Consider the following 24,501-nt stretch of genomic DNA (forward strand, 5'->3'; position numbering starts at 1 on the left):
TAACCCTAGGTTTACATGGACTGTACCGAGTCGTTCTCAGGGAAGACTCAGCTTTCCTGTTTCTCCTTAGCTGTTAAATCTGATGGGTCTACCCTCTCCTCCTGGGGCTTACTGATTTCTTTCTAGTGGAATAAGGTTCCTTTTTAAACTGTTTTGTTGGGTTTTGAGACAGGATTTCTGTGTGGCTCTGGCTATCCTGGAATTTTCTTTGTAGACCAGGCTGGTCTTTAACTCAAGAGATCTGCTTGCCTCTGCCTCCCAAATGCTGGAATTTAAAGATGTGCACCAACACTGCCCGGCAGTTTTTCTTTTTCTTGATTACTGGACTTGAATTCTACCAATATGACGTTTAGCTACATATTTACAAAATTCCCTTCAGAACAATAGAACTTGGACCCTCCAAGTCCCTTTTAATATGGGATTTTGTCTTCTGTTATAGTGAGAAAGGAATCTTGGTGTTACTCTTGAGCATTACCAATTATGGATTAATATCAGAGTTACCATATCTGTTGTTTTAAACTGGAAAGGCTTTTGATTTGATACACATAGTAAGAAACACAGAATCTGAACTTTTCCTGTTAAGATTTGAGGATAAATTCAAGTACTCTAATGAAGGAAAAATGCGTTCTTTTTGTTGTTGTTCGGAGTATGAACTCTTGGGCCTCAAACTGGGTAGGCAGGTATTCAACCACTAAGCCCAATTTGTAGCCCCTATATTGAAACGTTTTGTAAATTAAAACACTGGAGAAAATTTCATGGTATTTATATCATACTAATTTTAATCCTGCTAGCAATAATTTCTACTTTATTATATTCAGGAAAATCCAAGGAAGTATAAGTAAGTTTTAATTGAGTTGTAGTAATCGTTTCTGGCCCATCTCTTGCATAAGCAACAGCCAAAATTACTTTTAAATTTTAGTGATATTCTGCTTATGAAAATATTATCATTTGTAATAAGAGAGCATTTGTATGTAGTAGTCGCTCTGAATTGGATATCCTCACAAAGTAGAACTTGACTTGATTCCCTTCATTTTTAACTTTTGGTATAACAGTTATAAGCATACAAATGTGGACATTTTGGGGTAGTACCTTGGTAGTGAAAAGGTATTTTACCCACATTAGTATATTTTCTTGTTTTACTTTGTATCTATTTTGGAAGGAGTATGTGCTTGTGTGTGTATATGTGACTAAGGTTTTTCAGGCTAGCCTCAAACTTCTGATCTTCCTGCCTCAGCCTCCTGGGTTAATATCATACTTTTGTTTTTTAAAAAAGGACAAGATTTTCAATGAGCTGATGTAGCATATAACAAAATAATGACTTTATGTGATTATTGAGACCCCTTCCCCTCTATCCTGTCGTAATGAATTATGTATTCTATCTTACAGGCTGTAGAAAATCTTTGTTCTTACAAGATTTCTGCAAATTTGTATATGCAGCTAAGACAGATCTGTGAAGATCACATCAAAGCACAGATTCATCAATTCAGAGAATATCCTTTTCAAAACAAAATACCTTAAATTTGTTTCTTTTTGACTATCTCTATTGGAAGTGGAATGCCTATGTTTGGTAGACTATTTTTGTTCTGTTATTTCTAAAGGAAAAAACAAAGTTTTGAAATTTCAGTTTTAGTTAGGGTCAAAATCTACATGTGTGGTATTTATTTAAGTAAAAATTTCCTGTTGTTAATTTTTTGTTCTGGCAGATTTCCATTGAGGGAAATCTTTTTTTAAATATTTATTTATTATGTATACAATATTCTGTTTGTGTATATGCCTGCATTACAGATGGTTGTGAGCCACCATGTGGTTGCTGGGAATTGAACTCAGGACCTTTGGAAGAGCAGGCAATGCTCTTAACCACTGAGCCATCTCTCCAGCCCCATTGAGGGAAATCTTAAACAGAAAACATAATGTTCAGTTATGTTTAAGATTAGATTTAGCGGGCTGGAGAGATGGCTCAGTGGTTAAGAGCAATGGCTGCTCTTCCAGAGGTCCTGAGTTCAATTCCCAGTACAGACATGGTGGCTCACAACCATCTATAATAAGGTCTGGTGCCCTCTTCTGACCTTCAGGAGTACATGCAGGCAGAACAGTGTATACGTAATTAATTTTTTTTTTTTAAAAAAAAGACTAGATTTAAAAGCAGGTCAAGTGGGATCTAATTTTCTGCAGTTTAAGAAATAGAATTATGTTCTATAAGTTATTTAATTTCATTTGTTCTATGGGTATTATATATTTAAAACAAATAAGACAAAAGATACGCATATTGCTTGTATGAAACACTTTAAAATATCCTTGACATATGTCTCAGGGATTCATTGGATAGTGTTCTTTTTCTAAAAAAGATTGATAAATGCTGGCAAAATCATTGTAGGCAAATGGTAAGTTGTAGTACATAATTCATTGCAAACAAGTTCAAGTGCTAGAATGTTTTGACAATTTTGTTGAAGGAATTATCGTGTAGCTGAGTGGTAAAGCACTGGCTTAGCCTGAGTGATACCCTGGCATATATCATGAGCACTGTATAGTAATAGAAAAAAACCTTTATAGGCAGATGTGTCAGCACACAATTGGAGTTCTAACACCTGGGAGGCTGAGACAGAAGCATTATACATTCTAGGCCAGTCTGGGCTACATGGTAAGATGTTGCAAAAGAAATAGGTGAATAAAAAAAACCTTTGTAACCTGGAGGCGCTCTATAATTGTTCTTTTTCTAAATTGGAAGCTAATTTTGGTTAGATTTTTACTTTAAAACTACAAATTATAGGTAAACTAACATTTCAGAATGATTTCCATTCTAGAGTCTTTGTTGTTGTTGATAGCAGTTTTTGTGTTTAGGTTGGGTCTTAACTCTGTAACCAGACTAGTTTGAGCTTACTGTGTAGCTCATGCCAGTCTCAAATTCATGGCAGATCCTGCTGCCTCAACGTCTTAAGTGCTGGGAATTATGTGCAGCAGTCATCACACCTGACTTCCTTTCTTTTTTTTCTGAATTATTGACCCCAAATTAGTTCTCATTAAAGTTGCATCTTCCTCTCTTTGTCTTATTGGTAATATCCCCATAGATTATTTGGCTACTTGTAAAACGTTGGTATTTTAGTTTATTTAGATGATGCATTTCTTCATCCTCCCTAGTCTGGTATTATTCTATTTTTTTTTTTTTTTTTTTTTTTTTGGTTTTTCGAGACAGGGTTTCTCTGTAGCTTTGAAGCCTATCCTGGAACTAGCTCTTGTAGACCAGGCTGGTCTCGAACTCACAGAGATCCGCCTGCCTCTGCCTCCCGAGTGCTGGGATTAAAGGCGTGCGCCACCACCGCCTGGCTTTATTCTATTAATGTAAATAGAAGTCTTTAAGTTCACTTCCTACCCCCTAAATTCCATGGGTATAGTTTAAGACAGTTTTATCTCCTTGCACTGCTGCTAAGGAAGAACTAAGTGTACCTTGGATTCCTTTTTTTTTTCTGAGATAGACTCTCACTGTGTAGCCCAGTGCTGGCCTGAAACTCAAGATCTTCCAGCCTTAGCCTCTTGAGGGCTGGATTTGTAGGTATGCACCCCAGTACTACCTCTTGTTTCCCTTTTCAGTTACTTCTTAAGTAACAAAGACATCAGAGGGCCGTCTTAATTCTCTGTTGTCTAGATTAATACAATAGTTTAAAAATAAGTATATGAGGTATTCTCAGCTAGATGTATTTATTTGAATGTTGAATGCTAATAGTCTGTTTAGTATAAAAATCTTTCAATTCTCATTAAGAGCTACAGCTTCAAAATTTCAAAAATTGCTTGATTTTTTTGACAGATAATGATCAGGAGCATTTTTTTATTTCTGGATAGAACTTATGTTCTTCAGAATTCCATGCTACCCTCCATTTGGTAAGGATGCCAGAGAATTACTATGAAAAAAATTGTTGTATAACATTATTATAATGAAAGAGATCAAGATGTTTCAGAATATTCTCCTAAAATTTCACATTTGAGTTTTAGCTTTTATTTGTCTGTTTTAATATGGTAGAAAGCTAACTTTCAGTCATAGTGCATGAAGAAATTTCTATGTAAAGTATGAAGATTAAAGTTTACTATAGAATTTCTGCACCCAAATCTTGTTATTGCTGATCATTTAATGTTTCTTTTTACTTGGAACTATATACTGAATAGTGTGTTTGTTCGTGAAAATAAAATAATATAATGAATTGGTCCCTCATCAGGTGTTTAGCATATACCTACAGTAATGATTGAAATTCACTGACTTTCAAGTTCTGAAGCCACTTAATAAATGACCAAATAAATTACTCAAATCCAGTAGAGTGAAAATTATTTTATGTCTTTGAACTAGGTTTATCTTTGATTTGACTAAGAAAAGGTAGCCACCAGAGGAAATAAGACACTAAAAAAAAGTTATGGAGGAAGCTAGGAATTGAGTTTCAGTTCCCATTAAAGACAAAATGAGTTTCCTGTATGCTTTCATAATGTTACTCAAAATTAAATGTGGATTTTATTCTTTTATAATCACTGCTTCGAAGTCTGGGGCTCCAGTTAACATGATATAAGTTAACTAAGCCTGTTCAGACATTGTAATGCCAGTTTAGATGATGTTTTTTTCTTTTAATTTTAGGGACATGGGATTAGAGTTATTTAGGGCTCATATTATAAGTGATCAAAAAGTTCAGACGAAAACAATTGATGGCATCCTTCTCTTGATTGAGAGAGAGCGGAATGGTGAAGCAATCGATAGAAGTTTACTTCGAAGCCTTTTAAGTATGCTGTCTGATTTGCAAGTAAGTTACACTTAGCACTCAACTGTGCTGCCTATGAATCTGATTCCTATTCCTAGTTTGATGTTTGAAATCCACAGTCAGAGTGCTGTTCAAATAGAGTTCAGATGGAAGACATTCAGTACATAATTAATGACTAAACAAAGACTTTCGGTTTTTTCCCTCCTAGATTTACCAAGACTCTTTTGAACAACGATTTTTGGAAGAAACTAACCGACTTTATGCAGCTGAAGGTCAAAAGTTAATGCAAGAAAGAGAGGTATTTAAAAATCATGATTAATAAATCCACCACCTCTTACAATAGATATTATATTGTAGAACACAAACTTCCCTTTGTATTTATATTCCCAACATTGTAATGCTCTTCTCTCACTTAGGTGCTCCTTTCTTTTCTTTCTTCTTAAAGGCCAGAATTCTGGATCATAAACTCTACCTCTAATTTTACATATGATTCTACCCTGTCACATTTGACGGGGCTGATCCCCGGATCTTTTGGACTTGACATTTTCTGAGTGATTTAAGGGGAGGAAAACAATAATATAAAAAACTATCTTTGTAGGTTCCTGAGTATCTTCATCATGTTAATAAACGCCTAGAAGAAGAAGCAGACAGACTTATTACTTACTTAGATCAGACCACCCAGTAAGTATTACATGCTTAGTCTTAAAACTGTTGGTAAAGCACTTTAAGCATCTTAAACATGTTAGTAACAATTTTCAGGTCTGACTTAGTCTTTAACGATTGTTTTCATAATGCGAACTTCAAGTTATTATCTACCTTAACTAATTAGACTTAATCAAGGGTATGATTATTGGTTGGATGTGTTTAGTATGTAATTTCAAAATAGTATTAGGGGTTTATCTTTAAATTTTTTGGTATTTTTGATGCAGAGTTTCACTAAAACCCAGGCTGCTCTGGAACTTACAGTCTTCCATGCCAGCTCCTAAGTTCTGGGATTACAGGCATGCACCACCATGCCCGGCTTTTAAAATCTTTTTAGTGATTAAAACTCAGTAAGTGGGCGTTCAGAGAGAAACTGCTTCTGTACTTTTCAGTCTTACTGACCAAGTAGTTCCATTAAGCAGCATAGATAACTGTTTTACCTTAGGAAAAAGCTGAGAAACATGGAAAAAGCTAGACCCAGCAAGACCTTGAAAAACACTACTTTGAGCAAATTCTGCAATATGTATTACTTTTCTTCCTCTAGGCATAATGCAAAACAAATCTTCAGCACTATTAAATTGACACATATGATAGAAATGACAAAATTAATGTAAAATGAAATATTTGGCTTCTTTTCTCTAGAAGCGTTGAAGTTGCAGAAAGATCGTATCTCAATAATTCTGTTTTCCTTCTTTTAGGAAGTCACTAATTGCTTCTGTTGAGAAACAACTTCTAGGTGAACATTTAACAGCAATACTTCAGAAAGGTAATTGGCAATTTGTAAAAGATTACTAGGGCTGGAGAAATAGCTCAGTAGACAGGGGCATTTGTTGCTTTTGCAAAGGACTCTAGCAGTTCCCAGTACCCACATGGCAGCTCAACCTTCCAAAATTCCAGTTTTCAGGGGATCCAATACTCTCTTCTGTCCTCCATGCACCAGGCATTCCCACTGCACATACATTCAGGCAAAACATAAGAAATAACGCATAACTCTAACATATAAAATAAAAAAATAAAATCTAAATGTAAAAACTAGATAAGGTCACCACCAAGTCTGCTCAGAAAGTTCAAATAAATATTATCCCTAACATGTGCCACCCTAGTCTTTTTTTTCTGAGACAGGCTTTCTCTGTGTAGCCCTGTCTATCCTAGAACTCACTTTGTAGGCCATGCTGTCCTCCAACTTAGAGATCCACCTTCTTCTGCTTCCCTAGTCTTAATCAGTGGTGGAAGAATGGTCTCAGAACTGTTTGTCTCAGTTGGCTATTATTAGTAAAATCTGCTTATTAATAACTAACCATCAGAAGGAAAAGAGAATGTTTTGTGAATTGTTTTTTGTATAGCAGTTTTAAGTTTTTAGTGCTCAGAATCATTTTATGAAAACAGCTTGTCCAAAAGTTTAAGAATTTTGAATTTAATGAAGAAAAACCTAAAACTTGATAAGCATGTAATTCATTCCTGAAGACTGATGAGTCTTTCCCCTGTTCATTGTCCTAAACTTTCTGTTGTTGCCAGTTTCCTGACTGAAAGTGGAACTGAGAAGAGAGTTCTGCTAACTAACACCAGTCAAGAAATTGAGCTGGGTGGAGTGAGTCAGTGATAAAACATTTTAGTGTATGTGAATTGCCCTGAGTTCATCCAAAGTACTGCAAAGCAAAAAAGAAACAGTGGCAATTTGGACATGTAAGAATACAGTAAAGGAAGGTATTCCTTGCATTTCAAACTCTGTGTGTGTGTGTGTGTGTGTGTGTGTGTGTGTGTGGTATGTTTCTTAGCATTGTAGAGCCAAGAACTTCTAAAGCTTAGTGTTCTTACAGGATGTACTTAATATAGTTTAGAACAGTATATCACAGTAGTAATTTCAACTTACATTTTATTAAAGTGCATGAGAATTTTATTCACTTTTTGATTCTCTTATTTTAATGCCAAAATGTTTCAAACCAGGTTTAAATAACCTTCTTGATGAAAATCGAATTCAAGATCTGTCTCTTCTGTATCAGCTCTTCAGTAGAGTTCGAGGTGGAGTTCAGGTTCTCTTACAGCAGTGGATTGAGTATATCAAGGTATTAACCGTTTACCTGTTGAGTTTTCTCTTGAATGTTTTGTAATCTATAAACCAAGAATATCAGCACTTCTTGTTAAATGCATTTTTAAGGAAGGATTTTTTTTCTTTATTTGTTCGAAGAGGCTCATGAAGGCCACCTCTGTCTGATGTGTTATTAGTAGTTGGTAGTTTCTTGGAGAGGAAGAGTTATTTTTTTTACTGATATTTATTGAGCTGTACATTTTTCTCTGCTCCCCTCTCTGCCTCTCCCCTTCACCCTTCAACCCTCTCACAAGGTCCCCATGCTCCCAATTTACTCAGGAGATCTTGCCTTTTTCTACTTTTCTACTTCCCATGTAGATTAGATCTATGTAAGTCTCTCTTAGTGCCTGTATTGTTGTCTAAATTATCTGGGATTATGGTTTGTGGGCTGGCTTTTTTTGCTTTATGTTTAAAAACCACCTATGAGTGAGTACATATGATAATTGTCTTTCTTTGTCTTGGTTACCTCACTCAAAATAATGTTTTCTAGCTCCATCCATTTGCCTGCAAAATTCAAGCTGTTGTTATTTTTTTCTGCTGTGTAGTATTCCACTGTGTAAATGTACCACATTTTCTTTATCCATTCTTCAATTGAGGGGCATTTAGGTTGTTTCCAGATTCTGGCTATGACAAACAAAGCTGCTATGAACATAGTTGAGCACATGTCCTTGTGGCATGGATTGAGCATCCTTTGGATATATACCCAAAAGTGGTATTACTGGGTCTTGAGGAAGGTCGTTTCCTAATTTCCTGAGACATCACCACATGGACATCCAAAAAGGTTTGGTGCGGGAGAATTGTCTGTATTCTGTCAATCATGTTCTAAATAAACGCTGATTGGCCAAGCAGGAAGTATAGGCGAGTCAACCAGACAGGAAGTAGAGTCAGGGCGATGAGAACAGGAGAATTCTGGAAAGGAGGAAGCCCATTCCTCCGATTCCAGCCCAGACTCCAAAGAAACAAGATGTGAGCTGCCTGGCTGACAAAGGTCATGTGGCTAACATAGATAAGAATAATGGGTTAATGTAAGTTATAAGAGTTAGCAAGAAGCCTGAGCTAATGGGCCAATCAGTTTTATAACTTATGGAGATCTCTGTGTGATTTTCTTTGGGACTTGCCGGCTGTGGGGTACCAGGTGGGACAGAAACCCCACCAAGCCAGCCCCTCATATTACAGGGGTTATACCAGCTTGCATTCCCACTAGCAATGCAGAAGTGTTCCCTTTTCCCCACAACCTCTGCAGCATAAGTTGTCATCAGTGTTTTTGATCTTGACCATTCTTACAGGTGTAAGATAGAATCTCAGAGTTGTTTTGATTTGCATTTCTCTGATGACTAAGAATGTTGAACATTATCCTTAAGTGTCTTTCAGCCATTATAGATTCCTCTGTTGAGAGTTCTCTGTTTAGGTCTGTACTCCATTTTTTATTGGATTATGTGATCTTTTGGTGTCCAATTTCTTGAGTTCTTTGTATATTTTGGAGAGCAGACCTCTGTCTGATGTGGGCCTAATGATCCTTGAGGCTTTCGTTTTGTCTTGTTGACTGTGTCCTTTTGCTTTACAGAAGCTTTTCAGTTTCAGGAGGCCCTATTTATTAATTGTTTCTCTCAGTGTCTGTGCTGCTGGGGTTCTATTTAGGAAGTGGTTCCCTGTGCCAATGCATTTAAGTGTACTTCCCACTTTCTCTTCTGTAAGGTTGAATGTGGTTGGCTTTATGTTGAGGTCTTTGATCCATTTGGACTTGAGTTTTGTGCATGGTGATAGATATGGTTCTATTTTCATTTTTCTACATGTTGATATCCAGTTATGCCAGCACCACTTGTTAAATATGCTTTCTTTTTTCCATTTGATATTTTTTGCTTTTTCAAATATCAGGTGTTCGAAGATGTGTGGATTGATATCCAGGACTTCTATTCAGTTTTAAGGAAGGAATTTTAAAAAATAAAAAATTTGAAATATCAGCCTGAGAACGTAGCTGTGCGACATATCAGCAATAAAATTTGGGTGATATTGGTTGGGATTTCTAGCTCTAAGACTTAAATCAGTGAATATGGGATATTAAAGGATTGTTAGCATTCTGCAGTCATTTGGTTAGAATAAAGTCTAGGGCCTAACAAGCTTGAACCACACATCTTTCTTTTCTCCCTTCCTCATCACATTCCTATTTTTAAAAGTACAGATCTGACTTCCTTAACAATAAAAAAAAAAGCTTCTAGAGTCTTGTGATGACACCCCATTAGGATATCATGTGTACCCAATGGTTATTTAGTTTTGTGTTTAGGGGTGAATATTGCCTGTTTAGGTGTTTTTCCTTCAAAGACAGGTGTACCTTTTTAAGATTGTTAAATACATGTGCCAACTTAGAATATGATTTGGTGATTATCCTCATTATTACATTTTCATTTTCAGGCTTTTGGAAGTACTATTGTTATTAATCCTGAAAAAGATAAAACCATGGTTCAAGAATTGTTGGACTTTAAAGATAAAGTTGACCATATAATTGATACCTGCTTTCTGAAAAATGAAAAATTTATCAATGCTATGAAAGAAGCATTTGAAACATTCATTAATAAAAGACCGAATAAACCAGCTGAACTGATAGGTATGTTTCACAGTCTTAGAACATTTACTCTGAGGTAAAACCATATTATACCTATATCTTACATGTTTGATGTTGCTTAGGTAGTAATACCAAGTCTGAAGTTGTCTCTAAGGACGTGGGTGTAAGATATAAATTCCTTCAAGCTAAATAGATTCTCAAAGCCTTCATGTTAAACAAGATATATTTTCTTTGTGAGATAGAACATTGGACCCTGTTTACTTTTAGTGAGCAAGCTTTTAGCTTGATTCTGTGCTTTCTAAGCCTATAGTGATTTATAAATGGGGTAGAGTACTATTTTATAAAGGTCTCTAGTTACAGCTACAGGAAAAGGACCACTTGAAATTTAAGTAATGTTTAAGAATGCTGACCATCTGTGAAAAATTCTCTCTCTCTCTCTCTCTCTCTCTCTCTCTCTCTCTCTCTCTCTCTCTCTCTCTCTCTTTCTCTCTCTTTCTCTCTCTCTCTTTCTCTCTCTCTCTCTCTCTCTCTCTCTCTCTCTCCCTCTCTCTCCCTTCCTCCCCTCCCCTCTCTCTTCTCTGAAGTACTAGGGTTTGAACCCAGAGTCCTTTACATGATAGGCAAGTACTCTACCACAGAGCTACATATGTAGTCCTTCAATACCCCATTTTTATATCATTATACCACAAAGTATACTCTGTCTGTAGTCAGATTTAATGCTATTAGGTTGTGGTGTTTATTAGCCCCATGATATTGATAGTTAACTTGATCTCCCTTAATAGGAGACTTATAAAATGCATGTACATATAGCAGAAATGCTGAAGAGTATTTTATAGTCCTGTTTGGTATTGTAGTGGTCAGCACCTTTTAGACACCCATGGTCACTAAACAGCAATGTTGTTTCTCCATTTTAGCTAAATATGTAGATTCAAAACTTCGTGCTGGCAATAAAGAAGCTACAGATGAAGAGCTTGAGAAAATGCTGGATAAAATAATGATTATATTTAGATTTATCTATGGTAAGTGTTGGTTATTACTGCTTTCATGTTTTTCTTTTAAAACAAAGCTCTCTGAGCTACATAGTGGTAGATACCTGTAGTCTAGAATTCAGAAAGCTAAGGCAGCATTGCTGTATAGATTACATAGTGAGAATCAGGGCAACTGGGGCAACATAGCAAAGCCTTGTCTCAAAACAAATAGAAAAACAAAATAAATTAAGCATTCCTAGAGGATCTAGAAACATTTATATAACCTGGAGAGATTGTTAGGGGCTGGAGGTTGCATTTTATTCATTGCATATCTATAATTCCTTAAGAAGAGTTGAGGAAGCTGGACAGTGATGACACAAGCCTCTAATCCCAGCTCGCTGGAGGCTGAGGCAGGCAGATCTCTTAAGTTCAAGGCCAGTCTGATTTATAGAGCAAGTTCCAGGAAAACCATGTTACATGGAGAAACCCTGTCTCAAAAAACTGAGGAAAAAAATAGTTGAAGGATGTGACTAAATTGCCTTGTGCTTTGACCTTTGCACTATTAAAAAGCTGGGATTTTGCTGCTTGTTTTAAATCTCTTGAATTTTGGTGCTAACCAGTACCAGTGTACTAAAGTTTTTTTCTGAAGAAAAGTTATTATTTTTATTAATAGTTTTACAGTAAATAACTTTTGAAATGTCTGGCATAGACCTCCAGTATTCTTAAGTTTAATAAATTTGAATGAAATGTATAAAGTAAAATAACTCGAGGTGCTGTGATTAAGCTTTTTGAAGCCCGTTTGTTAAACTTTACTTGGCTTATCATGAGTGTTATATTTTTTATTTAATATAGGCAAAGATGTTTTTGAGGCCTTCTATAAAAAAGATTTAGCCAAACGCCTATTAGTTGGCAAGAGTGCATCTGTAGATGCTGAAAAATCAATGCTGTCTAAACTGAAACATGGTATGTTTGCCATTCTCTTTCCTTTTCTTTCAATTTTCCTTTCTTTAATATTTGAGGGAAATGCTGGATTAATTGTACTATTTTCATTGATTTCTTTCTTGTTAATCAATTCATATACATATGATAAAAACAAACTAAGGGGGTTGGGGAGGGGAAGGGTGGCTCAGTGGGTAAGAGCGCTTTCTGCACAAGCATGAGGACCTGAGTTTAAATCCCAGCAAGCCAGGTGGTGGTGGTGCATGCCTTTAATCCCAGCACTCAGGAGGCAGAAGCAGATGAATTTGAGAGTAGCCTGGTCTATAAGAGCTAGTTCCAAGACAGCTAGGACTATTACACAGAGAAACCCTGTCTTGAGAAATAATTCCCCAGCACCCAGGTAAAAAGGCCATGTGTATATGTGTAACCCCTGTGACTAGGAGTTAGGTGAGAATGGGAGATGAGGATCACTGGGGCTTCTTGGATACCAACCTAGCTCCTAGATACAATGAGAGATTCAGTTTCAGAGGACAGCCAGTCCTCTGACTGCATGAATGGGTACCTGCGCCTGTACATAAATCCCTGTCCCTCACACACACACAAACCCAGAAATGTTAAGTGAGCTTCTAAGGATCCTAGCCTCTTGTTAATGTCCAAAATTGTTGACCTTTTTTAAAGATAAAGAATTATTCTTCTGTATATGTGTATAAAATGTTCCTGAAATACCTGAAAGTGGATAAGGTTGCTTGCTATAAGATGAGTTTGTCTCTGAATTAGGGCACACACTGGGGGTAAGAATTTCTTTTCATTCTTACCAAAAGTTACAGGTCATATTTTACGCCCAAGTAAGATTTGCATTTTATTTTCTAATGTTTAAATTCTTTGTACTACCTTGAAATATTATAACTATACAAACATCTTCAATAGAATGTGGAGCTGCATTCACCAGCAAGCTTGAGGGGATGTTTAAAGACATGGAACTTTCAAAAGACATCATGATTCAGTTCAAACAGGTAAAAGTGAGTTAAAATCTTAATTCCTTGAACTTAAGGATATTTGAGTTAAGTTTTTGTGGCATTCCATATTGAAGAGGATAAATAGAAACATATATTTTTTTTACAAATAACTTTATAGCAGCTTAAACAGTACAGTAGAAGAAAAAGATCCTCAAAAAATGTAAGTACGTTTGACCTAAGTCAGGATTTAGTCTTAATAAATATCTAGAGTGCCAGACAGTGGAGGCACACGCCTTTAATTCCATCACTAGGGAGGCAGAGACAGACAAAGCTTTGTGATTTCAAGGTCAGCCTGGGCTACAGAGAAACCCTATCTCAAAACGAGAGAGAGGGAGGGAGGGAGAGAGAGAGAGAGAGAGAGAGAGAGAGAGAGAGAGAGAGAGAGAGAGAGAGAGAGAGAGAGAGAGAGAGAAATACAAGTAAAATGTATTAGACTAAAGTTAGTGTAAGAAGAACTATAGCTAGACTATAAGATTGGGCACTTTTTTGATGTCTAATCAGTTGGAGGATTTGCATGTTCAGAGCTTGTAATGGGAGAGATCCTAGGTGATAAAAGGTGGAGGTGGTATATAATACCTCTGGGGACATTTGGGGTGAGAAGCTGAAGCTATAGTTTTTGAAGACATTGAATTGATAGGTTATTTTAAAATATTTTAAGAACATAGCTAGATTTAGTTTTTATAACTGTAGCTTCAGCTGCTTTGAATTCTGAAATAGAGTGAGACCCTGTCTCAGACAGCAGCAGTAGCAACAACTAGGTAATAGTGATGGCAAATTAGATTTTATACTCTCAGAGTTTTGGTAATGGCTTCTTGCTCACTGTATTGAAGGTGGTAAATAAAACTGAAGGACTCAAGAAAGTTCAGTCAGTAGGATCAGGGATCTTATAGTATCTGCTGAATAGGATTATTTGCCTTGCCTTTCCTCTTCTTCCTTTCCCACTTCATGTCACCACATTCAAACAGGGAATGGAGCAGTTGAAAAACCAGACACGGGCTGGCTGGTGGGGTGATGAGTGGGAGTTGCTGCAAGGTGTTTCAATCCATGTAGGGGTTTCCAAATGTGGGGACTACAGGTGGCATTGGGGGAAAAGAATGGAGAAGAGATTCTGTAACAGCCTAGCTATATGTGAGAAGTTGAGTTAATAATGCCTAAGATGTTTTTATGGGATTTTTGTATGCCAGTATATCAAAGTAGCCACCTGTATATTTTCTACTCCATTTTGTGTAACCCTGAAGTCTTAATAGTTAATTGACTTTATTTTCAGGGTGGTTAGTATTCACACATTTTTAGAATAAGGAAATTCTTAAATGAATCAAACTGAGCAGTGGTGGCACACACCTTTAATCCCAGCACTTGGGAGGCAGAGAACTCTTGAGTTCAAGGACAACCTGATCTGCATTGTGAGTTCCAGGACAAACTTCAAAGCTACAAAGAAACCCTGTCTTGAAAAAAACCAAAAAAAATTCAATATTATGGTATGATATGTATACTTCTTGGTATATATGTTGATCTCAGTGTATATATTGATCTTTTTATAGTATATGCAGAACCAGAATGTACCTGGCAATATTGAATTAACTGTGAATATCCTGACAATGGGTTACTGGCCAACATATGTACCTATGGAGGTCCATTTGCCACCAGAGGTAAGATTAACTGTTTCAGACCTAAGCTATAGGTATAGAAATCACACTTTTTTCTGCTTTTCATTTGAAAATATGTGCCTTTTAAAGACTTATATTAGCAAACATATCAACAGAATAAGTGTTAATAATTTATTCCTTTACTTTAATTTCCAAATTCACTTGAGCACATTATTAATGAAGGTATGTTTCCAAATTTAGTGCTATTTTCCCCAATTCATCTATTTCTTAGTTTATGACCCCTTAATCTTCCTAGCTGTCAAAAAATGTTGCCCATATTTCACCTTAAGGCAGGACTGGTGAATATGATGGATAATTGAGTATCCCCTAATGTCTTGGAAACAGTCCCACTCGGGACCAAAACCTAAAAGGTTGAATAGAGAAAGATACTGGGAGTCCTCTATGAAAGTATCTTGGACGGCCCAGAGAGTAGATTTCCCTCAATAAGGGAAGAATATGGTGAAGATGAAGAGAAGAAAGGGAAGACCTTGAACTTTAGAAAGGCTCACATTTAGCAGATAGTTAAGAAGAGGACTTACAAAAGAAACTTGGGCAGAAGCGGCAGTGAGAGAAGGGAATCAGTAGAATCAATAGAAGCCCAAGTCACCAGAAGTGAAGGAATGATAGAGTTGAAGAGCTAAAAGAGTGTAAAGATTGCTAAGCCCTGTTACATCGGGTAGATTTTTACCTTAAAGTGATTGATACTTACTGGATAATCATGAAAGCTATCAGAAGTTATTTCAGATGGGGTTAAGAGAGGTGAGAGGAAAGTCATTGAAGTTGCCCATGGGTGAAGACACTTACTTGCCACCAAAGCTTCAGCTCTGAAGTTCAGTCCCCAGGACCTACAAAGTGGAAGAAGGGAACTGACTCCTGAAAGTTGTTTTCTGACCTTCATGATCATGGCAATAATAAATAAATTTTAAAAAGTACTGAAGGTGGTATTGCAGATGCAGCTTAAAGAAACACTTACTTTTATTTGCTTTAGATGGTAAAGCTTCAGGAAATTTTCAAGACATTTTACTTAGGCAAACACAGTGGCAGGAAACTCCAGTGGCAGTCAACTTTGGGACACTGTGTGCTAAAAGCTGAATTTAAAGAGGTAAGTGGATATTCCCAAAACTAATTTCTGCCTTCATCTTTAATATGGAAGTCATGTCCCTTGTTTGGAAGGTTCAGGCTGCTGTTTTATAAATGGGACTGTGACACCACATGGCAACAGTGATAGTTTGTTATAACTTTGTATGTTTTTTAAAATGATCACCTTTTCAACGATTGAGTTGGCTCTTCTCTAAAATTAAAAGCAATACTCTTTCTCTAGCTGAGGATGCAGAGTTCACGTTATCTTGTCAGAAATTATGTTACTGGATGCTAGAGAACAGAGTGAGAGATTAAGGCAAACAATGTCCATCTTTAAATAAAAATTTCTACAGCTGTTCATTATTGATCTTAACCAAGTCAAAATCCATTTGAAAGTGGAGCATAGTGGCACAGGGCTGTAATCTTTGGGGATAGAAGCAGGAAGATTGAGAGTTCAAACATATATTTGGCTAAAAAGCAATTAAGTCTAGCCTGGGCTGCATGAAACCTTGTCTCACAAATGCATTTAGAATAGTAATTCCTTGCTGCTTATCGTGAATATTTATAATGATTCACAGAGGACTGAGTTATTTTCATTACTTTGTTTGGTTTTAATAAGGATTATTAAAAAACCCTATTAATAGGCAAACTAATCCTTCACCTTGTTTTCTGTGGAATCATACCTAAACCTCAAAGTGCACATTTTATTGCTACCTGAAGCAGGGTTTTGGTACTGTTAATCTGTGCTTCTTAACTCACTAATTAAAAATGCTTTTCCTGTTGACTCCCCATGGGTGGCCTTGCCCTTTCTGAGGAGTGGATGGGTGTTGGGTGGGGCAAGGTGGGGAGAAGAGGAGGGAGGGAAAACTGGTTGGTATATAAAATGAAAAAAAATTTAAATCTTAAAAATGCTTTTCCTATAAAATTTTTTTGATTAATAGGCTAACTTCTGCCTTTTCTTTTAACAGGGCAAAAAAGAACTTCAGGTCTCTCTTTTTCAAACCCTGGTACTGCTAATGTTTAATGAAGGGGAGGAGTTCAGTTTAGAAGATATCAAGCAAGCTACCGGGATAGGTTTGTATTGCATCTGTCAAGTAGCAAGCAATTGTAGTTCTCTGCTCTGTGTTGTAGTCACTGTGTTCGGAGCTCAGGGAGATACCAGGAAGTAATCCTCTCCTGTAGACCTTTTTAAAATGATTCATTCATTTCTTTATGTGTGTATTGTGAGCCTGTGGGAGTATATCTATAATACACATGTGCAGGAGCCTGTTGAGGCCAGAAGGGGGCATTGTATCTCCTGGAACTTGAATTAGGTGCTTGTGAGTTACCGTGTCCATGCTGTGAGCTGACATCTATCTGGTCTTCTGAAAGACCAGAAAGTACTCTAAAACGGTGTGATGTCTCTACAGTTCCCTCCTCTGTATTGATAATTTCAAGACCAATAAGTGTCAGTATGTAGTGCTAACAAAAAGTGTGTTAAGAGAAACAAGATTGTGGAAGGCAGTGGAATTTGAGTTGGGCCTTCAAATTTTGGTTGGAGAGAAGACATGAAATAAAGGAAATAGTGTAAAAAAGACTTGGGTATTGTAGGTAGGAAACATGAAAAGTTTGTAGCTTAGAATGGTGAGCTCTAAAACTCAGTAGGTAAAATGTAGAGATAGACTGATGAATATAGCTACAGCCTATGCTGTACTGACTCAAAGTATATAACTTAGAAAAAAATAAACTATTTGGGCAACTTACCTGGCATTGTTAGGGCCAGCCATCTGGAACAGAAAAAAAGAGTCTCGTCTAGAAACTATAGAGATAATTCTGGCATACAGTCCTAAGGGGCTTCTGTTAGAAGATTCTGACAGAAATGAAATTACTAGAACCATAGCGAAATGAATGAGAAGGAAGACTTAAAAGATGATTCTAGGGTTTTCATTGGGTTATGTTAGTAATAGTATCATTAGCAATGAAACAGAGGGTTAATGGAGAATACAGCATACTGGAGTGATAATAAAATAGCCAAGTGGTGTGTCATTTTAGTCATTGACCTGAGAGAAGGGAAATATTGCATCACAAGTTGTGGTAGTTGTCCTCATAGGGTGACAGTGAATGCTTTTAGAAGACAACTAGAAAAACATGTTATTGGATAGATAGCACAAAGAGCAGGTTTTGATGACCTTGGGGGAGGGAAACAGTTTAATAAAGAATGTGTAAAATTAAATTGATGTTGAATCTAGTGTTCTACATGCTACTAACAAATAAATGACTAACCATTATTTCTTCAGAGGATGGAGAATTAAGGAGAACACTGCAGTCACTAGCCTGTGGCAAAGCTAGAGTTCTGACTAAAAATCCAAAGGGCAAAGATATCGAAGATGGTGACAAATTCATTTGTAATGACGATTTCAAACACAAACTATTCAGGATTAAGATCAATCAAATCCAAATGAAAGAAACGGTAAACTTTTTGTGCTCTTATCCTACTATATTAGGTTTATGTTTGTTTATAGAAGAAATTTACAGATTAAAAAATTATATGCTTGAGTGTTTTACCTGTCTATGTGTCTGCATCACATCAGGCCTGGGGCCCATATGTCAGAAGAGGGTATTGGATCCACTGGAGCTGGAATGGCTGGGAATGGTGCTGGGAATTTTATGGTGCAGGCCCTCTTAACTGTTTGAATCATGTTTCCAGCCCCAAGATTTACAGTTTAATTTTTTTTTTAAGATTGGTTGATTATTTATTTATTTGTATGTTTATGTGTGCAGTGTTCTGCCTGTGCACCAGAGAAGGGCACCAGATCTTTTTATAGTGATTGTGAGGCACCATATGGTTAAGGCCAGTGCTTTTACCTCTGAGCCATCTCTCAGTCCCACAGCTTAATTTTCTAATGCTGCCGTTACTATTAACTAAGGTAATACATTTCAGTATTTGATTTTATGTTTCTTTTTATTGAGGAATCAATACAATAGGGTTGGCAGTCAATATAGTTGTTTGGTTGGTTTTTAAAAGTTTGGTTTGGTTTGCTTTGGTTTTTCGAGACGGTTTCTATGTTGCTTTGGAGCCTGTCCTGGAGCTAGCTTGTAGACCAGGCTGACCTCGAACTCCGAGATCTCCCTGCCTTTGCCTCCCAAATGCTGGAATTAAAGATGTTCAACACATCTTTAATCTTTAATCTTTAAAAATGCCTGGCTTTTGTTTGTTTGTTTGTTTTTGTTTTGATCTTTTTCTTCAGATGAATTTATGGAAGTAAATTTTTTGGCTCAGTGGGTATGAATATTTTAAATTTTAGTGTAAGCCAGAGGATAACTTCCATTATCATTCCTTAGGAATTATCTTTGTTGTTTCTTATGGTGGACTCTTTGCCTGTAACTCAGTAATTAGGCTAGGCCAGCTAGGTATTGAGTTCAAGGAACTGGTTTTACATGAGTTCATGAAAATCTAAATTTAAAAATTAGGTCCTCATGCTTGTAGGCAGGTACTTGACCAACTGAGTTTTATCACCACAGTCCTGAAAGGTGGTATTTTTCTCTTAATCTGTATAGGCTTTGCTTTATTGGTACAGGGCAATATGATTAGAACAGAATGGAGCTATATTTGTCAAGGGTTTTTTCCTATTGTGTCTGTATTTATAAGGGCCCACTTAGATAAGTCAGTGCCTTTAGAACAGTAACACTGTTATGCCCCTAATGTACAGTTTGTGTTAATAATTTAAGTTTGACTTCATTTGATAATTTTTTTAGGTTGAAGAACAAGCAAGCACTACAGAAAGAGTATTTCAAGACAGACAATACCAAATTGATGCTGCGATTGTCCGAATTATGAAGATGAGGAAAACACTTAGCCACAATCTTCTTGTTTCAGAAGTCTACAATCAGCTAAAATTTCCAGTAAAAGTAGGTGTTTCTCTGTCTCCATACTGGACTTGTTATAAATAAAAGAGAATATATTTGATTCTAGACCCCAATCTTGCAAATATAGATAAAAAGCTTAAAGCCATTTGGAATGACCATACGTGTGATTCACAAAAGAACTTTTGTTGATATATGTATACAACTGATAAATTGGGGAAACAATTTACAACCCCACCCCACCTCCGGTACTTGAAAGTTTAGTGAGTAAATGTGCCTTTGAAAGTTTTGAAGTTAATTTATTATGTATCTTTTGAATCTTCTTTTCTGAAGATACCTTGGCATTTGACATATTTGGTTATTAGATTGAGTTATATCTTGTTTAGTTTACCTTATATAAATGTTTTCTCAAATTTGTAAGAGGCTGCTGGGTGTATCTTAGTGGTAAAGTACTTTTAGTGTCTTTTGAAAATGTCTAATAATAGTTCTAGTAAGCTGAAATTGGTCTGTACATTGGTACGTTCCAATGCAAATGTCCAGTAGTAATAAAGGTGTTTAGACAATGAGGTGTTGTACTATTTTCCAAATTTTAAAAGATTTCTAGACTGGGTGGTGATAGTGCAGGCCTTTAGCCCCAACACTTGGGAGGCAAGAGGCAGGATCTCTGTGAGTTTGAGACCAGCTTGGTCTACAGAGCAAGTTCCAGGAAAGGCTCCAAAACTACAGAGAAACCCTCTCTCAAAAAGCAAAATAAAAAAAATTTCTAAACTTTTGTAATAATAATAGGCTCCTGGCTATTAAGATTCCTTGCAACTTAGGTCATTTAATATTGCTGAACTTGTTTGGAATTGATAATTAAACTTAACTCGTACTATTACATTGAGCTTAAATGGGATGGGAAGTATAAAACTGTCAGTATTAAGTTTGGTATGCATGTAGGTATGTATAGTAGCTATTACTTCTAAGAAAGTAGGATGCTGCTTCAAACCTCAAACTGCCGCCTCATTAGTACACTTATATACACATGCTCGCCTAATCATTTTACCTCAAGCAAGAGCACTTACTGATATTAGAATGGAGGAGATCATTTACTCTATAACTTAGGTCATAACTAAGCCAAAGCCATTTGATATTTAAATCTCGGTGTTACTAAATGGAATTTTATGTACCTATTTTTCTCATTTGTTTTCTGTTTTGTTTTGTTCTTGAGTTAGAGTCTTGCTGTGTTCCAAGGCTGACTTGGAAGTTAGCCCTTCGTACCCATCAATTCTATATCTGTGACTTCAACAAATCAAATGTTAAAAACATCCTTTAAGAATGCATTAGCTAAGCCAAGTGGTAGTGGTACACACCTTTAATCCCAGCACTCGGGAGACAGAGGCAGGTGAATCTCTGTGAGTTCGAGGCCAGCTTGTTCCAGGACAGCCAAGACTATTATATGGAGAAGCCTTATCTTGAAAAGTCAAAACAAACAAAAGAATACATTAGCTGGCTGGGTATAGTAGTGTGAATACCTTTAATACCAGCACTGGGGAGGTAAAGATAGGCGGATCTCTTGAGTTTGAGGACAGCAAGAATTACAAAGAGCGACACTGTCTCAAAAAACACACAAAACCAAAAGCCAAACAGATGCATTAGCTGTGTGCAGTGGCATGTACTCATAGCTAACAGCTATGAGTATTATTTGAGCCCATGAGTTTGAGATCAGCCTCAGTAATGTAATAAGATTCTCATCTTAAGAAAAAATTGCACCAATATTGAATATTCATTTTTTCCTCTTCAGTATTTGAACTATAAATAACAGTATAATAAAATTCTATATGTTTATATTGAATTTTGGATATTGTAAGTGATGTGAAAATATTTGTGTGTTTATATCAGGGTCTGACTGTAACTCAGACTGACCTCAAAAAACATGATCCTCTTACCTCAACTTCTCCAGTGCTAGGATTGTGTGTGTGTGTCAGTACACCTGGCTGAAAGCATTGTAAATTGTACTGGATGATAGCAGTAAGTTATATGCAAATACTGAACATTAGCAAATTTGGGTATGTCAGGGTTCTAGAACCAGTCAATCACCTGTTCATACGAAAGAATGCCATACACACACACACACACACACACACACACACACACACACACAGTAGCTTTTTTATTCAAGTGATGAGTATAATCATCAATGCATATAATTATCAATGCATGGTTATAATTTTTTTTGGTTTTTCGAGACAGAGTTTCTCTGTGGCTTTGGAGCCTGTCCTGGAACTAGCTCTTGTAGACCAGGCTGGCCTCGAACTCACAGAGATCCGTCTGCCTCTGCCTGGTTAAAGGATTTTATTTTCAATTATGTGTCTCTGTGGGTGTTTACTTGTGTACAGAAGTGTCAGCTCCATTTGGAGCTGGAGTTACAGGCAGTTGTGAACCACCTGGCATGGGTGCTGGAACCAAATTTGGGTCCTCTTCAAGAACAGTGTACACTACTATTCCCTGCAACCATTTCTCTAGCCCTATAATTTTATTGTTGCTGTTGTTGTTTGTGAGAGAATTTGATACATCCCAGGTGAGACTCGAATTCCCTTTGTAGCTGAGGCTAAGAATATATGCATGCTCCATCGTGCCCAGCTCTAAATTGTCATAAATTTTAAACTAACTACAAGATTCAGAAATCCAAATCACTTGTATATGTAGTTAAAATTTATAGTTAGCCAGAAATATATAGGTGTGAGTTAATGTGATATTTTATCAAATTTCATGTAGTTATATGGATGTTTGGTTCTGGGTAATATAACTTAGGACCCTTGCATATGCTAGACAAGTGCTATACCATCAAGAAAAAGTCTCATCCACCCCCACTTTTCTTTTGTTTTTGCCAACCTTCTTGAACTCACAGTCTTTCTCAGTCAGCCTAGTAGCTGGGATTATAGGCCTATGCTTCTAGGTCTAGTATTTCATTTAGTTTATGTAATAAATTCTCTTATACATTTTTAAATTTGTTTGTATTGTTTAGTTACTTAATTTCAGTGTTTTTGTTGTTTGTCTTTTTGAGACAGTGTCTTACTATGTACCCCAAGCAGGTCTTACTCTCAATCCTGTTGCTTCTGCCTTCCCACTTGCTGGGATTATAGAAGTACACTACAGTGCTCCAGCTGCATTTAATTAAATTTAACTTAATTTGAGACTTGGGTCTTAATTTGGATCTTGCTATGATACTCTCTGGCTGGCCTAGAACTCATTATGTAGACCAGGCTGGCTTTAGGCTCACACACATCTGTCTGCCTTTGTTTGCCTCCTGAGTTCTTGGACTTAAAGTGTACCATCATTCCCAGCTTAGTAATGTTTTAAACTTCAATTTATAAAAATAAAAACTGGAGAACTGGCTTTTACCTTGAGTTAATAATAATGTACTTGTCATTTCAAGGTATCTTTATTGAACTAAATAATGTTGTTTCTCTAACTTATAATGTGTTCCTGTGTGAAATTAATGAGTTGAGTTTTTTGTATTATAGAAATTATCTGGTTCTCAGAATATATTTTTAAAATAAAAGTGGGGGGCTGGAGATGGTTCAATAAAAGTAGGACTGGGAGAGGTGATTCAGCAGTAAAGCACACTGACTGCCAGGCAGCAGTGGTGCGTGCCTTTAGTCCCAGCACTTGGGAGGCAAAGACAGGCAGATTTCTGTGAGTTTGAGGCCAGCCTGGTGTACAGAGCGAGTTCCAGGACAGCTAGGGCTCTTACTCAGAGAAAAAAAAAAGAAAGGAAGTAAGAACGAGCACACTGATTGTACTTTCAGAGCACCTGGGTTTGATTTCTAGTATCCATGGTGGCTAATACATCTTTTTTAACTCCATCTTCAGAGGATCTGACACCCTCTTCTGGCGTCCATGGATACTGCACACATGTGGTGCATAAACAAACATGCAAGCAAAACATAAAAATAAATCTAAAAAACGTAGTAAAATTAAAGTAGTAGGAAATATTATATAATGATATAAGTATGATATTATAATATTTATATAGTATATAAATAAACACCTTGGTGGGGGATTAAGACAGGATCTGACTGACAAGCTCCAGACCACCCTCAAGCTTGTGACTCTCCTGCCTCAGCCTCCTGAGCAGGGTTACAGGCAGGTGTCACCATACCTGCTTTTGTTCTTGCTCCCCCCTCATTTTTTTTTAAAGACCATGTTTCTCTGTGTAGCTCTGGCTGTCCTAGAACTTGCTCTGTAGACCAGACTGGCCTCAAACTCATAGCAATCTGCCTGCCTCTGTTCAATTACTCCTAGCCCTTGTTCTCTTTTTTGATGGGATGTTGGTAGATGGGCTTATACTGGTGATTATGAGCTTTGCATTGAAAATACGTTTTCTCTTACAGCCTGCAGATCTAAAGAAGAGAATAGAATCCCTAATTGATCGGGACTACATGGAAAGAGATAAAGAAAACCCAAACCAGTACAACTATATCGCATAGAATGTTGGCCTTGGAACATTTGTTGTCATATGCCGTAGCCATTGGATAAACTAACTTGTTGAATCTCATGTTATTTGACTTTTTTTATACTTCCGATGACCAAATGAAGCAGTGTAATGGGAATAGTTGCGTGGACTTTTCTCAGTGGTTAACATGCCCATTTTAAAGAGTAATACTTAATCTTTGAGAAGAATGTTGATGACTCTTTGCATGTTATTTAGTATGATGTGCAGAAAACTCTTTAAGAAAGTTCCTGGTCTTCATGATTCCTTTTGGAACTGGGGAAGAGACCCTTATGGCCATTAAAAGCAGGGAGGGAGATTCTTATACATCGTCAATGAAGCAAAAGGTTTATTTGCTTAAAAGTCACTTAAAGATACTTAAACTGCATGCAAACTTTATTTACTGTACAGAGTTCTGGATGTATTTATCAAATAGAAAAACCACCCTGGACTT

The 24,501-nt window shown here is 36.7% G+C and overlaps 1 protein-coding gene across 1 annotated transcript in view; it reads left to right on the forward strand.

Annotated features, from left to right (window-relative positions):
* Cul4b (cullin 4B) overlaps nt 1-24,113 on the forward strand; it is a 41,309-nt gene extending 17,196 nt beyond the window's left edge. The window contains exons 5-22 of the mRNA XM_038316469.1: nt 1,387-1,490; nt 2,312-2,381; nt 3,800-3,873; nt 4,613-4,775; nt 4,942-5,031; nt 5,332-5,414; nt 6,134-6,201; nt 7,380-7,498; nt 9,931-10,123; nt 10,996-11,100; nt 11,902-12,012; nt 12,916-13,001; nt 14,546-14,653; nt 15,639-15,752; nt 16,699-16,804; nt 18,007-18,179; nt 19,466-19,618; nt 23,950-24,113. Of these exons, the coding sequence (XP_038172397.1) occupies nt 1,387-1,490; nt 2,312-2,381; nt 3,800-3,873; nt 4,613-4,775; nt 4,942-5,031; nt 5,332-5,414; nt 6,134-6,201; nt 7,380-7,498; nt 9,931-10,123; nt 10,996-11,100; nt 11,902-12,012; nt 12,916-13,001; nt 14,546-14,653; nt 15,639-15,752; nt 16,699-16,804; nt 18,007-18,179; nt 19,466-19,618; nt 23,950-24,045 (2,016 nt within the window). The 3' untranslated portion in view covers nt 24,046-24,113. The remainder of the gene's footprint in view (nt 1-1,386; nt 1,491-2,311; nt 2,382-3,799; nt 3,874-4,612; nt 4,776-4,941; nt 5,032-5,331; nt 5,415-6,133; nt 6,202-7,379; nt 7,499-9,930; nt 10,124-10,995; nt 11,101-11,901; nt 12,013-12,915; nt 13,002-14,545; nt 14,654-15,638; nt 15,753-16,698; nt 16,805-18,006; nt 18,180-19,465; nt 19,619-23,949) is intronic.
* The last annotated feature ends 388 nt before the right edge of the window (nt 24,114-24,501 follow it).

Source organism: Arvicola amphibius, chromosome X, assembly GCF_903992535.2.
Source record: "Arvicola amphibius chromosome X, mArvAmp1.2, whole genome shotgun sequence".
Taxonomy (NCBI): domain Eukaryota; kingdom Metazoa; phylum Chordata; class Mammalia; order Rodentia; family Cricetidae; genus Arvicola; species Arvicola amphibius.